This window comes from Xiphophorus hellerii, chromosome 6 (genome assembly GCF_003331165.1).
Source record: "Xiphophorus hellerii strain 12219 chromosome 6, Xiphophorus_hellerii-4.1, whole genome shotgun sequence".
Taxonomy (NCBI): domain Eukaryota; kingdom Metazoa; phylum Chordata; class Actinopteri; order Cyprinodontiformes; family Poeciliidae; genus Xiphophorus; species Xiphophorus hellerii.
In genome coordinates, this window is record NC_045677.1 from 19,085,011 (window position 1) to 19,100,536 (window position 15,526).

The following is a 15,526-nucleotide window of genomic DNA, read 5'->3' on the forward strand; positions in this document are numbered from 1 at the left end:
AACAATAACACAACCTCTGAATCTGCATGAGAGATGAGGCTCTGGCTTCCTGTGTCGGGCACAGAAAGACGTCGAGAAACCTGTGCAAGTGCGCTTGATGACTCTTTGATCTCAAATCACTTACATAAGATATAACAGTATCATATTTGATCAATTTGGTTATGTGTTCAGATGAAGCTCAGTTGTCAGATTAAAAGTATATCTTGAAAATAGCATTTAAGAAGGTATAAAACATACCTTTATTAGAACTACATTTCTGCATTAAAAATGTTTTTTATGGGTTTTTAAAGCATGGAGAATACCAAAAAAGACTACTCACTACTTTGAATACTTTTTGTCAAGTAAAAGTTAAATGTAGGCAATAATTGTACTTATAAATATTTAAGTAAAATTAAATATATATTGTATAAACAAGCTATTTATTTGTTGAATAACTGATCATAACATCTGATTTGATATTTAAAAATGTTGCTATCAGACACTCAAGAAAATAGTTTTGTTGAAATTATGATATTTTAAAGACTAAAATAAAAAAAATAGATAGACAAATAAATAACTACAAAATAACCTATTTAGACAGAAGAAACACTCTTCTGAAAACTCTATATGTTTCATGCATGTTTGGTTAAAAAAATATTTGTTTTTCCTTCAGTGAAGTTACTCAAAGTGGATAGAGTAGCCAGAGATTGTACTTCAGTAAAACCCATTTCTGGTTATAAGAGGACAATCATTATAATCAACAGAAAGAAAAGTTTTAAAAACATTAACAATTAATGAATTGAGTTAATAGAACTTATGTACTTTTCAATAATACTTTATATATTGTAGTATAAGAGACTGTTTTCCTATGGCTTAGAATCAACTTGTTCCAAATGTAGAAACAATTGGAAAAAGTGTACCTTTAATCAGGATATATTTACATAAGGATTGGGGGTGAAAGGAGAATCCATATTAAGACATAATTAAGATTTATGCCTTTCTGACTTGACTATGGATTAAGAGGATGATAATGGATTGCTTCCCAATCAGGTTAAAAATCCACTAAATTTGCTTGCTGACCTTAATAAAGCAGAACTGGCAGTTTTTTTCTCTCTTCAATTCAAAAAAATATATATTTTGTGAAGTAAATGTACAGTTTAAATCTACACACCATTACTTAGATATGTTTTTGCTGTCAGGGGACATTTTCAAATAAAGATGTACATTCACCATAAACTTAGATTAATTTTGTTTTCAGAAATATTCCTCTTTTTATTGTTTCATTTTTTCACTGTGACATATTTGGAAGAGATTGATCCAAACAAACAGAAGAGATACATTTCATCTGTCACAAATCTTGAAACATGTAAACCTCATTCCAACTTCATGGGCAATGTTGACTGAAAATTGATATTTGGAACTTGGCTTTATTTATATTCAAATTTTGAGCCCTCGTCTTCACAGAGAGAAAAAATAATTTCTTAATGTTGCACATTACAGCATGATTTGCTCTACCTTAGTTTGACATATCAATACTCTATTTGGACTTATCATCCTGATGATACCAGAACAAACATCCTCTATCTCTGTGTTCCCACTAAGGCAGCCTGATTGCTCACTTTCAAGGGACAAAAGATTACAAATGTACAAATGATTAGTAAACGACTCATGAAATAAAAACAATGTGCAAAACTTTGATGCACGGACAGAGTCACTGGAGCTAAAGTTTAAAGAGAAGGTCAAGTAAGCACTGAAAGTCTGTGTCAGCCTGATACGACAGTGTGCAACACTAAGGTGATAAATCTAAGAAACAAATAATAGATAAATGCACCACCATTATTCTTAGATTACAGTCAAATAAGAAGGATGGAGCTTTTCTGCATCATGAAGTATGAAGGAAAAATTATAAACTACAAAGATAAGCCATTTGTTTGTGCTGAGCAGAGAGAGTGATTGTGCAAGATTTCATTTTAGCTACTTCCTAATTCTGAGACACAAACAACTATTTCTTCACACACACACACACACACACCCACACACTGTAGGCGGGTAGGTGAGCAGGGCGTTCCGTTGTGGGCGAGTTGAGGAAGCAAGGACGCTTGCATGTCCCAGATGACAAAGGTTGCTTTTACACCTGTCATGACCCGTTTAATCATCTACCACTTCAAACAGGAGAGGCTGGCTGCTCACAGGCCTCCCAGCAGCCTTTGCTCCTGCAGCTCAGGACAGGCCGCCATTGAGTGGAAGCACAGGAAGAAATGGGTGTAAAACTTAACTGTGTCTTCCATAAAATGAGAGCAAATAAGTCTATGTTTTCAACGCTCCGCTGGCAGGCGGCTGTAAATCTAGGAAGCAGGTTTTTCATATTTGATGAGTCAAATTAAACATTGAGGGAAATTCGCAACTCGTGAAATTTAATGCTGTCTAATCTGGGATGGATTCACACCTTAAATCAAACAAAATGCAGTTCTCCATTCATTTTCTGCATTCCATATTTTATTTCTTCAGTTGCATTGTGTGGCACATATATTACGCCGTTTTATCTTCACAAAATGATAAAACGGTACAAAAAAATTAAATGATACAAAAATAAAAAATAAAAACCGTGCACTTTTTTAAAATGAACTACCTTTCATATTATTCTGAGTGTAAAAGACTGATGTATTCATTTCAATTCATTTTTCATTCATCCCTGTAGCCTAACCCTAACCCCACCAGGTCAATCAATCAATCAATCAATCAATCAATCAATCAATCAATCAATCAATCAATCAATCAATCAAATTTTATTTGTATAGCACATTTCAGCAGCAAGGCATTTCAAAGTGCTGTACATCATATCAAACACAGAAACACAATACAACATAGAATCAACAATCAAAACACGACATTAAGTCAGGTTCCATCAATAAATTTGTAATTGATTACGTTTCAAATACAATTCCAAACAGGTTTGTTTTTAGTCGAGTTTGCATCCATAAAAGGTTTACCTGTTACACTCCTACTGTGTTAAATGGAACAAAATACCTATTGCTATTTTTATTCCCACTTAGTAGCAAATTTTTCTTTTTGTCCCTGGGGGTTTAATTACTTAAAATTAGAGTTGCATTGGTAAGACTTCTCCTGTCCAATACTGAGTACCAATTTTTCTTTGGGTTCATTTTTAGATTTAACTGTAATTGTTGTAGTGGATTTGAATCCAACATAGGAAGAAGAAATGACAATATTATTCATTTATCATGAAACACGTGTCTCTTGCAAATGTGTATCTTATTAAACTCACTCACTACTAGTTGATGCATTTATGGACCAAAACTGCTGGATGTTCTTAGCATCGATGAGTTCAATGAATGGATGGCTGCAAACGGGCAATCAGAAAATATCAATGAAAAATTGGTAGATTCTGATCTTTTGGTTATCTGTTGCATTTTTTACTTTCCTTATAATCTATGGTCCTTTAATTGAACCATCATATCAACCTGCTAGGTAATTAAAATTGTTAAATTAATCAAACTAAGTAGCACTGATCAAAATCTAAGTATAATTGCCACTTCTATTGTTAAACTGAGTGGGAATTTATTTATCTATTTAATTTCTGGTAATTGGAGCAGATAAAAGGGCACAAAACAATTATAAGAAAACCTGTTTTCTACAATTCATAAACTGAGATATAAAGATATGTTCATGTGAATTTTAAAAAAAGATGCATCTTGGGACTTTTGGGTAAAAATCATCCAAAACAGTGTGGAAATAAATGAAAATCGTCCAAAGTAAAAAAAGATTGTGGCGACTTTTACTGAAATTGCTTTTGCTTTCTTTTTTCTTTCTTACTTTCTCTTTAATAGTATTTTTTTGTTTATTTATTTATTTGAACCTCATAAATAGGCCACTCAATTCCCTGACAATACAAGCAAATCGATGACTTTACCCGTTGCAATATTGTAACTTTATCTTCCGTTTCACCAAATAAATGAGAGAAAAAAAAATGTCGCTACGTCAGAGAGGCCGTTTGTCAGCAGCACCATGTCTTATTTAAAACGCGCAATAACAAAACAAGCAGACCCAAAAAAGAAAAAAAAAAACCCAGACGTAATTAAGATGATGAATTGGACGCGTTTCCTGCTGCGCGATCGCTTCTCATTAATCATAAATTAATCATCACAAACACATTCTCGTCAGCTGGGCGTATTAAGACGTCCACAATGGCCTTTACAGTGTGAAGACGGTGTTACACATCTACACTTTAACGTACAGTTACATATTACAAAGCACTATCGTTGCATTATTATTATTTATTTTATTTTGTTTTATTTTATTTTATTTTATTAAATTATGTTATTATGTGTGAATATTTTTGACGTAGTATTTGCTCTTACCATGCATGACAACGCCCTAGATTCTAGGAGTCAAAAAGAATCAGGCTACAGCGAGCAGAGAGCTGGAGATAATCATTATCAAGTCGGTACATAAAACTCTGACACCTGAAGAGGGTCGGTCATCAGCTTGTTACACCTCCAAGAAAGAAACAAACATTATTTAGATAAAACCAATCTGCTTCTATAAACAATCGAATAATAATAATAATAATAATAATAATAATAATAATAATAATAATGTATTTTTTTTCTATATTTCTGTATTCATTATTTGCCTAACATTTTAGAATGAATGTTTACAGCTGTTTTAATATTATCTGACACTCTGTGCCCATTTTACTAGACGGTCTGTGGTCAACTGATAAAGATAATTAGATTACAGGCCTGCGTCTCTTCTCCGACAGCAGTCACGAAGGGCCGCTGTGCGCGGATAAAGTGGAGACAGGGCGGCGTCCTGCCACTTCTCCTACTCCTCCTCCTCCCGCAGGCTCGGTGTGTCAGAGCAGCAGCACACTTTGACATCTCTGCGAGAAAAAAACACCTAATTCATCAACGCAACGAGCTAAAGAAGTGTGTGAGAAAAACTGAGAGATGGGGGAGAGAGAGAGAGACGACGGGGTTATGTATTCTGTCACCTCCCTGACAACTGCGCGCTGACTCGATGGGAGACAGTAGTGGTTATAGTTTGGTTTACTCTCGCTGATTAAATATGGGCCTCACCTAAAACAAGTTAGGTTGTAACAGAATTGTCAGATCCTGGGACGCATCTGATAAAAAAAAAAAAAAAAAAAAGCTTACTGAGTCTGTCAGATTCGCTTCCACTTTCAAGGCACAGAGAGAAATGCGCAACTTCAGAGGGAGACGGGCCTCTTTTCTCTCCTCTGGAGCAATAACAGAAGCAGTGCTGCTGCACAAAAACATGCTATCTCAGAAATAGCTATACACATTATTTTACTTATTTTTAGTTATGGCGAGAACAAAATATTAACATTATATGTCCATAGTTTGAGTGGACACATAATGTGTGCTGGTGGAATCAAATAAACTGACAGTATACTTGTCTGAAATAGCCCATGTAATGTATTAAAGTGATAATAGAGAAAGGCGCCTAATTCAGCCGTCGTTTCTAAATCCAGAGCCGGCACAACGTTCTTTGAGGCCCCAGTCAGAATTTCACTTGGGTCCCCCACTTCTAGGTAAACCAACGCTTACATTATTTATTGGTTTATTTGGTTATGTATTGTTGTGAAGCGTCTATAGGGCACTTACTAAATGATGACTTGGTGATGAATATATTTTATTGACATATTTGCCAGTTGTACACAAACCTTCACAGATGAAGCAGCTTGTTGGAGCTCGGGAAACATTTCAGGCTCACTGCTGTCTGCTGTACGTGAATCAGCAGATGACAGAATATTTTCTGGGGTTACTTGTGAACACAATACAGGGTTGTCATGTTTGGACATAACTCTCAACAAACAGTTCAAACAGCTTTAAAGATTGATCATAGTACTAGTATAAAATTAATTACTGATAAATAAATAAATAAATAAATATCCAGCTGAGGAGAGATGGGCCCCTTTTCGGGATTCAAATAATTTTGGACCGGGTCTGTGGTAGTAACACAGTGTGACAACATGGCAGCTATTAGTAATAGTAGTTCTTTGCAGCTTCCGGCTTGTAGAGGCTTTATTAGCAGTAGCATTTAGCTATGGCCTTTTAGTCTCTCCCAGCGAGGCACGTGTTATCAAAACGTGCTGAACGGCTCTGTGTGAGCTTTGGTGAAAGCGGACTTAAAAACACCGGTAAACGAAGAGAGAATGATTTAATTGACACCTCGTCACTTTCTTTTTCAACTTCTTTCTTGATCACTTCACTCATCATCACGATGTATATTGCAGCTGAGCGAATCATTGCGGTTCAAAGGGACACAAAGGGAGCAGCTAACAAGTTTGTGCATCCTGAATAGCTGCTTAATCCTCTGTGAGCGCCTTGAATAAACCAATTAATTAGGAGTTATTTATTAACTTGATGAATATAGAGTGGAAATACAAAAAAAGGGGAAATACAAACCTAGAATTAGTTCTATGCATTAGTATTTCTTTGCAGTTTGACTCCATTTGTAAAGACGATACTGTATATAATTTGTAGATAGATAGATAGATAGATAGATAGATAGATAGATAGATAGATAGATAGATAGATAGATAGATAGATAGATAGATAGATAGATAGAAAACGGAGTTTTGCAGCTCACTCAGATATGAAATAATATAAAGCCTCCATGTACACGATTTACAAAATAAATTATGGTAGGTGGATGAAGAATCCAACTCTACCTTAATTTATCTGATGATTTAAAAACAGTTGCATTTCTCATACTGCAACAATGCGTTACATTAAGTTTAATATAATATATATGATGTAATGCTGCATCAAGGGGAAAATAGGCAACATTTTAAAATAAACTTTACCAGACTTTACATGAAAAAAGAATTAAACATTCTATCGCTTAAAAAAATAATAATAGTAATAATCAAGCAGGCTAATGAGTAAGAAATTAAAACGGAGACTCAATCTTTAACCTCTCTCTGACTGCATCTTGAAATCAAAGTTTTAGTCGCGATCGAGTTTCTTTTTCCCCGGCCTCTCGGTTGTTTCTCGGTGTGATTGATTGGAGGAGCTCACAGGCTGGCACCCCTACAGAGTTCCCAGCAGATCCTTCGCGGCAACCTGATTGGTCCTCCCCCTTCGGCCGCCGCCGCTGGAAGCGCCTCCCCTCATAAACCCAGTCAGAGCGCACCGGCGCTTCCCATTACTCCCAGGAGAAGAAGCAGCAGCGGCAACAGCAGCAGCGCAGTATTGAGAAACTTCAGCGACTTTATGGCAAACAAGTAGAAGGTACAGGCGTCTTGTTGCGTGTTTTTTTTTGTCTTTTATCCCTTTTTTTTTCTGTGTCTTCTCATTTGGGTTCAAACATCCGACCGGGTTGGTGAGCGCAGCGGGAATGAACTCATCATTTCGAGGGTATTGTTTTATCGCTCGGCCCTTATCTCGTTTAAGGTCTTATCAAACGGTTATCTCTTTTGCTGTGAAGACATATTGCGTTTTGTTTCCTATCTGTGATGTGGGTAAACTTGTGAGTGGGAGTGGAGCTATTTGACACGGACGAACCTTTTACAGGCGCTTGATGTGCACTCAGCAGTCATTGCAGGATGACTTAATATTACTTTAAAGGATGGATTATAGTTTGAAATCTACTTGATGATTTCCTTACACTTTCTTTTTTTTTTTTCTTACAGGGTACACTGCCCTCTGATAGTTTTTTTTTTTTAGTACTTTGTGTATGGAAAGTGCTCCTGGATGGACCTGGGTGAAAACAGCTGGTCCATGGTCAAGCGAGAAGTTTCCAGCAGCCCAGGCTCGCCGGCCGAGCAGAGCTACCTGCCCGGTGACAGCAGCAGGAGAGACGGGCCCACGCCTCCGAGCGAGCTCGACGCGCTGGGCCACCGCCGTCCGGACGGCAGGTCGCTGCATCCCTACCTTCACTTCGGACATCACGGCAACGCTGCGACCGCCGGCGAGGACATCCCGCTGTTTACGGACTTGGATCAGGGGAGCAAGCTCGTTCTCTCCGCCGGAGCGCACAAGGCAAGCCTGCTGGTGGACCCCGCCGACATGTACCAAACTTTGGCAATCGCCGCAGCCCAAAGCCAGACTGGATATGATTCCTCCTCCGCTGGTTATATGCACTCCAGCCCCAACTCCCCGGTCTACGTGCCCAGCTCCCGGGTGAACCCGATGATTTCCAGTCTTTCCTACCTGCAGGCCGGTGGTTCCGCGCAGGCCGGCCACGCAGTCTCCAGCCACTCGGTGTGGTCGCAGTCCACCCCGGAGAGCCCGTCGTCGTACAGCGCAGGGAGCCCGCACACCTCCAGCCGGTACCACTATCCTCCGAGTCCGCCCATGAACAACGGGACACCCAGGGACAGCAGCTACACAAACACGCTGAATGTGAGCAGCAGGGACCAATACGGCCTCTCCCGACCCTTAAGTGGGACCTACGCTAACCCATACTCCCCATATGTGGCACCTCAGCTGCCCTCACCTTGGACCGGGGGACATTTTGATAACACCATGCTGCACACTTTGCAAAGCAGGGGTGCGCCCCTGATTAGAGGTCCAAACGGAGGTAAGAAAAAAAAAAAAGGAAAGATGACGATGGTGATGACATTTAAGAAAAAAACAAAACAAAAACAAAAACATGATTAACGTTGCATAAATGCTTGAAATAAAGCCAAACAGACAAAAAGTTATTGGTCTGGTGAAGACGGTCAGAAAGGTCTCAGATGGGGTCACCTGTTGAGGGCTACTGGGAATGTTGGGGGTCACAGCAAAACCAAAACGGAAGGACTTCTATAATGTTATGGGTATGAGTGGGGATCTGGGGTACTAATTCAGTTCAAAAGAATATATATATAAAAATTAATGAATAAATAAATAATAAAAAATAAATTAAAAAAAGAAATATAATAAAGATATTATAACATATCGCAACTTATTAATTCTATTTACAGCATAAGTTCACAAGAAATATAATCTCAATGGACTTTAGAGGATAAGAAATTTTAAATTCTCATACCCCACCCACCATTTGTTGGCTTCCTTATTGTGTGTGGGCAACAATTAGTATACTATATATTATTATTATTATTATTATTATTATTATTATTATTATTATTATTATTATTATTATTATTAGCGATAATAATAATAATAATAATAATAATAATAATAATAATAATAAACTGTAGTCATTGATCAACGGTTAAAGTGTGTACATTTACTTAATTTGTACGTAAAGATTTTTTTTTTTTAATTCAAATTTTACTTTAGGTTCTGCTATCGTATGTAATATTGCCCGGATTTCTGAATTATGAATTGTTATTAATAATAAAAATCTATTAAAAAATAATTAGAATAAATATATTATAACAATTAAAATAATAAACGCGTGCTTTCTTCAACCCTATTCCTTTTCTGCTCAGTTTCAGATATCCTGGACGACATGGCGGAGAGCAGGGAAGTGCGTGAACTGCGGCTCCATCTCCACGCCGCTGTGGAGGCGCGACGGCACGGGCCACTTTCTCTGCAACGCCTGCGGCCTCTACAGCAAAATGAATGGCCTTAGCCGGCCATTAATTAAACCGCAGAAAAGGACGGTAAGGAGGCAGATAGACAGGGGCGCCGCCTGAGCACTCAATTTCCTGCCTAATTGTCCCGAACAATTCCTGGAGGTCATCGCGAACGGTGAAAGCAAAAATAGTTATCCGTTCACGGTTTAGTCTTGTTTCGTTGTCAGATAAATAAGATATTAGGAAATGTACTTTTAAAATAAATTTCTTTGTTGATCTAATCAGCACCATTCATCTCAAAATAATTTCCAAAAGCTTGTTGTTCCTGTTGCGCAAATGGTTTATTAAACTATACGCAAATTTAATATTTTTTCCCAACCTAATCGAGACATATTACTTGATATTTTTAATCATAAAGTATGTTTGACAATTTAATCTAATAGGGACAAATACTTCCTAGTTCCATTACGGATAGTTTTCACAGGGAAATTGGATCTCACGTACCGAGCTCCTTGTGAAGTAGCATGCTGTTAAAAGACGTCCACTTAAAGGGCACATCACAATAGAAACTCTATTTTTGTAAGGAAATGGGGTCTAAATGGGCTAAAGTGTCATTTTAATGGAGAACGGTGATTTTCTTCACTGCTGAAAAAAAAATCTAAAATGATTTATTTTCTATGTGTACCACCAGTCAACCTCCAGAAGAATCGGCCTCTCCTGCGCAAACTGTCAGACCAGCACAACGACCTTGTGGCGCAGGAACGCAGAAGGAGAACCGGTGTGCAATGCATGCGGACTCTACACTAAGCTTCATGGAGTGAGTTCAATTATATTTAAACATTTCCCTTAAATCCAATTGAAACCCTTCAACTGATGTTAAATTTGCTCCTTCTTGCACAATTCAGGTACCTCGACCGCTTGCCATGAAGAAAGAGGGAATCCAGACACGAAAAAGAAAACCCAAAACTTTGAGTAAGACCAAAGGATCCTCGGGTGAGATTTTAGCTGGTGTTTTACCTTGCGTCTACACTTTAGGTAAACTGCTAAACCATGTGTAGTAATGCAGTTATTGTTTCTGTGACAGGCACCAACAACTCTGTCTCCATGACTCCCACATCCACGTCCTCATCCAATTCTGAAGACTGCTCCAAAACCAGCTCTCCCTCTGCACAAGTGTCAGGGGTAAGATCCATTTTTTACTTATGCTGCCTTGACAGCGTAAACAAGCTGCTTAGAGGAGAGTGGCTCCATGAATGCGTCCTTTGGAGAGCTTCTACTTTAGCATTCAGAATATAATTGATACACAAAGAGATATGAACAATATTTTGGGGGAAAATTAAGGATTACATTTTTATTTTTTACAAACACGCCTCACAAATCAAACTTGTGCTTAAAGAATCTCTGCATTTTAAAACACAATTTAAAAGAATAGGACTCTCTCTGACAGAATGGTGCCCTGTGTGCAAAGCCCTGTCATAAACAAACTGCCACTGATGTGTCTGGTTGCCTTACTTTGTTGAGAATGCTTTACTCTATGAAATTGGGAGAATGAGATTTTCACCGTGTTGCAAATTTGTTTGTGGTACATTAAAGCTGTATTTAGATCAGGCTACAAACAGGAACAATGGGTAGAAATAATTATTGGCGATTTAAAAAAAAAAACTGGACACAACTTCAATACGGTGAATGTGGTTGAAAAAAAAATAGCATAATAGTCCATCACCTAAAATTGTATTAGTCATATGTCTCAAAACATCATATATTGTGCAATGTTGCTAAAAGCATCAGGCTGATGCATGTATACTTAAATAGTGTGTCATCATTTTACAATAAATATGAACTTCACATTTCTCATCAGCTGATGCTTTTTTTCCCAGTTTGTTTAATGCAACCAAAACTCTTCTCACATGTTAGGTTTTCACAAAAAACACAATTTAAATAGGCTTCTGTTATTAATCGTGTTGCATTTGTGGCTATGGGCTACCACCTGTAGCAACATAACAGAAGAATGTATTACAGTGGTGCTCTGAAACGCCCCATAAAAGTGCAGGGTTGAAGGTAAATTAACAGTGAAATAAAGTTTCCGTTCAGATGATATTTTGGGTTTTAATCCTTTGAAAAATAAAGAGTTATTTGGACCAGTATAAGTAAGATTTATGAAGTTGTTTATTCACAATTCAGTTTTTAAATGTACACAGAAGACTTTTCTGCAAAACAAACCAATCTTTTATTATTTATTTGTCACCTTAATAGCAGGCCATGGTTACTTTTTGATTCTTTTTCCATTTCTGTTGTAAAAGATCATTTAATCAAAATACAATTTATGATCCTAAAAATAAGCTTCTATGGTCACCTGTGTCTGGTGACATTACATAAGGTATAAAACAGCAATTCAGGTTTTTATTGTTTCTTATTGTCTCATTAAAAAAAAAAGTTTTTAAATTAAATTTCCCATTAAAAAGGTGCTAACTTGTTCTGTTAACGCGTCAGCTTATCGGCTTGAATCTTGTGCCTTTATCGCCACCCAGATATACACAAAGCAGAATTAGCTGTTTTATTCTTCATTGTACTTCTGAAAACGTTTCTAAATTATAAAACTTGTCAGACACTGTCAGACACTGTCAGAGGAAACGCGTATTTCATTACCCAGCTGTGTTTTCTTTATCAATGCAAAGGTGCCAGTGAGCAAGCTTATTTAAGTAGTTGCTAACAGTAACCAATAAACCAAAAGAGATGGGCAGTAATTTTGTAAATCGAGTAAACATAGGAACTGTACTGAGTGTGATAAAATTCACAATGTATGAATGGCTGTTATATATCTGCTAATTTAATGTAATTTTCCAAAATATGTTATTTTACTCTTTTACTTATATCAACTATACAAAAATACAACCATAAGCCAAGTCGCTATAGTAACACAACTAAACTCCTATGCATGTGAGAAATTACAGGCCAAATTACCGTAGTTCAAATACAGCATGTTTCTGTGTTCTGTAGGTATTTCAACAGCTGTTATTGAATTAAAGTTAAAACAATAACTGAATTGTAGTTAGGTTATTTTAAAATTACATATGTGTTTGAAGCCTGTCATTTCAATATTATATTAAGGGTTGATGTTCAGAGGGGGCTGAGGAGTTTGAATATTGTTGAATGTTTGGTCTATGCTGAGATAATTATTAATTACCAGATGAAAGACCTATTTTTATTTTTCGAAGTGAGGGTTAATAATTAAGCAAGTAACTACACCTAGGTTGCTTTAAAACATAGAGCTTACTGTCCTTTAAATATGAATTTAAGAAATTGTTACAGTGTAGCAATGTGTTAAATTTAAAATATTGCAGCAAGTTTCCCCAAGTATACTACTATATAGTATAGTAGTATATATATATATATATATATACATTATATATATATATACTGTCAAAGGTAAATGTGCTGTGCAGCAGTAGAAAATGCAAATTTATAGAAATATCAATCAAAACTTACTCTGCATAATGTTGAAGTTCTTTTTACATTAAGTAGATTTGAGATGTTTAGACTTGAACTGTTTTGTAAGCAAAGTTTGTTGGATCCGGCCTGTGAAGTGTTTCTCAGCAGGAGTCGACTATATCTCTGACCTATACTTATCTCTCTCGAAATTAATGTTATATATTTTGAATAATGTTCCCAGCTGACATTATGTTTGCTGCTGTTGCAGGTCAGCTCGTCCGTGCTGCCAGGCTCTGGGGAGGGAGCCGGCTCGGGCTCTGCGGTGAAATACCCTGGACAGGACAGCCTGTACACCAGCGTGGGCCTGACCCAGTCATCAGATGTAGCTTCAGTGAGGGGGGAACCCTGGTGCCCCATAGCTTTAGCCTAAACACTCAAAAGTTTTGTGCGTGTGGACAGAAATCCCTGACCTCTCCTGTTCTTTCTGGACGCTGCGGTGTGGATATACCTGGAGAACAGTGTTTGCTCCACCCCCGGCCCCAGCAAGAAGAGTCCGACACGAGGGAAAAACGATGGCGAGACGAGTGTCAGTCATGGCTTAACCTTGATCTGTGTGTGGAATATCCGGGATTGGTGGTGCTGGCGTCTAGGCAGTCAGTGGAAATGTCAGGTCGGACAATCAGTCAGACGGCCTGCACAGGATGGTTTAAAGCCTGTTGTTCACTCTGATCTCTCCCGTCAGTGGTTCTTCAAAGAAAACCATCGTGTACATAACGGATTTCCTCTCTACAGAAAACACTGCTGATTGGACACGAGTGCTTGATGAGGCACTGAGGATATTTAGATTGTTCTTCTTTTTTCTCCCCACAACTGGAATCATGCCATAAGTGCTGAGATGACTTTGATGAATCAAAATAAAAAACAAAATATATATATATATTTATGAATCTCCAATTGTTGAGAACGTGGCTATGATTGTTAATAAAGATATCAATATAGAGCAGATGTTAAACCATTCTGATGTCTTTTTTATTTTTTTTTAAGTGTTTGTTGATCTGCACATATTTTCCATTGAAAGCTCTTACTGCTTATGTTGAAAGTAGTTTGGTTAAAACAGGGTATAAGTGTCAGTGTTTTTTTGTTCTTTAATCATTTACTTCAAAACATACAAATTATTGATTCCTTCTTGTTTTATGTATTAAAATGCTGTCAGCTACAGAGAGGAGTAAGGTACTGTTCTTAAAAGATGTTTGCATGCAATTGGATGTTGTGTTTGAACAAAGCTCAGCCGATATAACTAAATGGCTGCATTACCTGACTCAGCATAAAATGTACACATTTTACAATTCTCTACTGTTTCCTCATTTTCAGCACAAAACTAGAAAAAAATATAGAGAGCCCAGTCACAGAAATTCTTCATGATTAATTATTATAGTGAATTTAAAATGAGCTAATAGGAGATCCTGTGATTTATTTTTGAGAAACAAAATGGCTGGGATCCAGAGTCAGCCCAAGGCATAAGCAAGATAAACCCCTGCAGAGGGCTCCGCAACCAACAGGAATCATATTGTAAGGCCATGCTTAAAATAGTGCATTAGTGCTATTTATGCAAATGTGTAATGATTCAAATGTTTTATGCAACTGAATGTAGCCAGATTATTTTTTCTGAGTAGTATTGTTTGCCCTCCACCTTCATACAAAAAACAACCACCTAGACCGAAGATGTAACATAGCAAAGGTTATGTCTAATATCTAATGCTATGACATGGTAGCTGAAATATCAACTTCTGTTCAGAGCCGCTCCCCTGTGTCTCGAAACGGCCTTGGATCGGCTCTGCTGGGATCACATTTATGCTACCCGAAAAGAATTGACAGCCTGAGAAGATTTTTGGAACTCTGTCATTATTTGTGACTATTCTTTTAAAGAAAAAACTACTTCAATTAATTCTAAAGAGACTGAATACTGGAGGCAGTTTTCTGAGTTTAATGCAAGCTTTGTCCCTTTCCAGAACTTGTGCCATTCTTGCAGAGATCTTATCATTCCCTCCCCTGAAAGTATTTATTTCTTTGAGTACCAGGCTCGCTTTTACTTTTTATGTTTTATTTTTTTTTTCTGGAACATCATGAGAAATTATTATATTTAAATTCAGTCCAATAAATTGTTCTGATGAAGCAAGTAAATTTAGTGTTTGTTTGAAAAGAAGCACACTATTTTAAGAGCAAAGTGTCAGAGATGGGAATTTATGGAGAGAGCTGTGGTGTTGGACATTCAGGCATTCCTTATGAGTCACCCATATCCATGCTTTCACTCCCTGTTTCTGTTTTGCTGGACGAAAGCTTTAACTTATTAAATCTTTTTAAGATTAACTAATGGAAGGACAGAAAAAAAAACTTTTATTTTTTTATTTTTTATAAATCTAGTTGTAAAAAATAATCTCTAGCCAAAAAAACTCATAAAAAGTGAGTTTTTTTCCCCTCCTTTCACTCTGTTCTTGTTCTATATTTAATTAAAAAAACTTTATTCCTATTGAAAACCCTTTTACCCCAGAGTTTTCTTTCCTTAGACATTTAAGGAAAAGTTTGGGGGTTTTGAAGTGGGGATCTGTT

General features: G+C 37.0%; 1 protein-coding gene across 1 annotated transcript; it reads left to right on the forward strand.

The window, feature by feature from the left end:
- Window positions 1–7,139: 7,139 nt before the first annotated feature.
- gata6 (GATA binding protein 6) lies at window positions 7,140–15,091 on the forward strand. Its single transcript, XM_032566600.1, is given in 8 exon segments — window positions 7,140–7,256; window positions 7,658–8,547; window positions 9,404–9,441; window positions 9,443–9,577; window positions 10,182–10,307; window positions 10,396–10,483; window positions 10,575–10,672; window positions 13,188–15,091. Coding segments are annotated over 7 exon segments (1,476 nt in total). The 5' UTR covers window positions 7,140–7,256; window positions 7,658–7,718; the 3' UTR covers window positions 13,350–15,091.
- The last annotated feature ends 435 nt before the right edge of the window (window positions 15,092–15,526 follow it).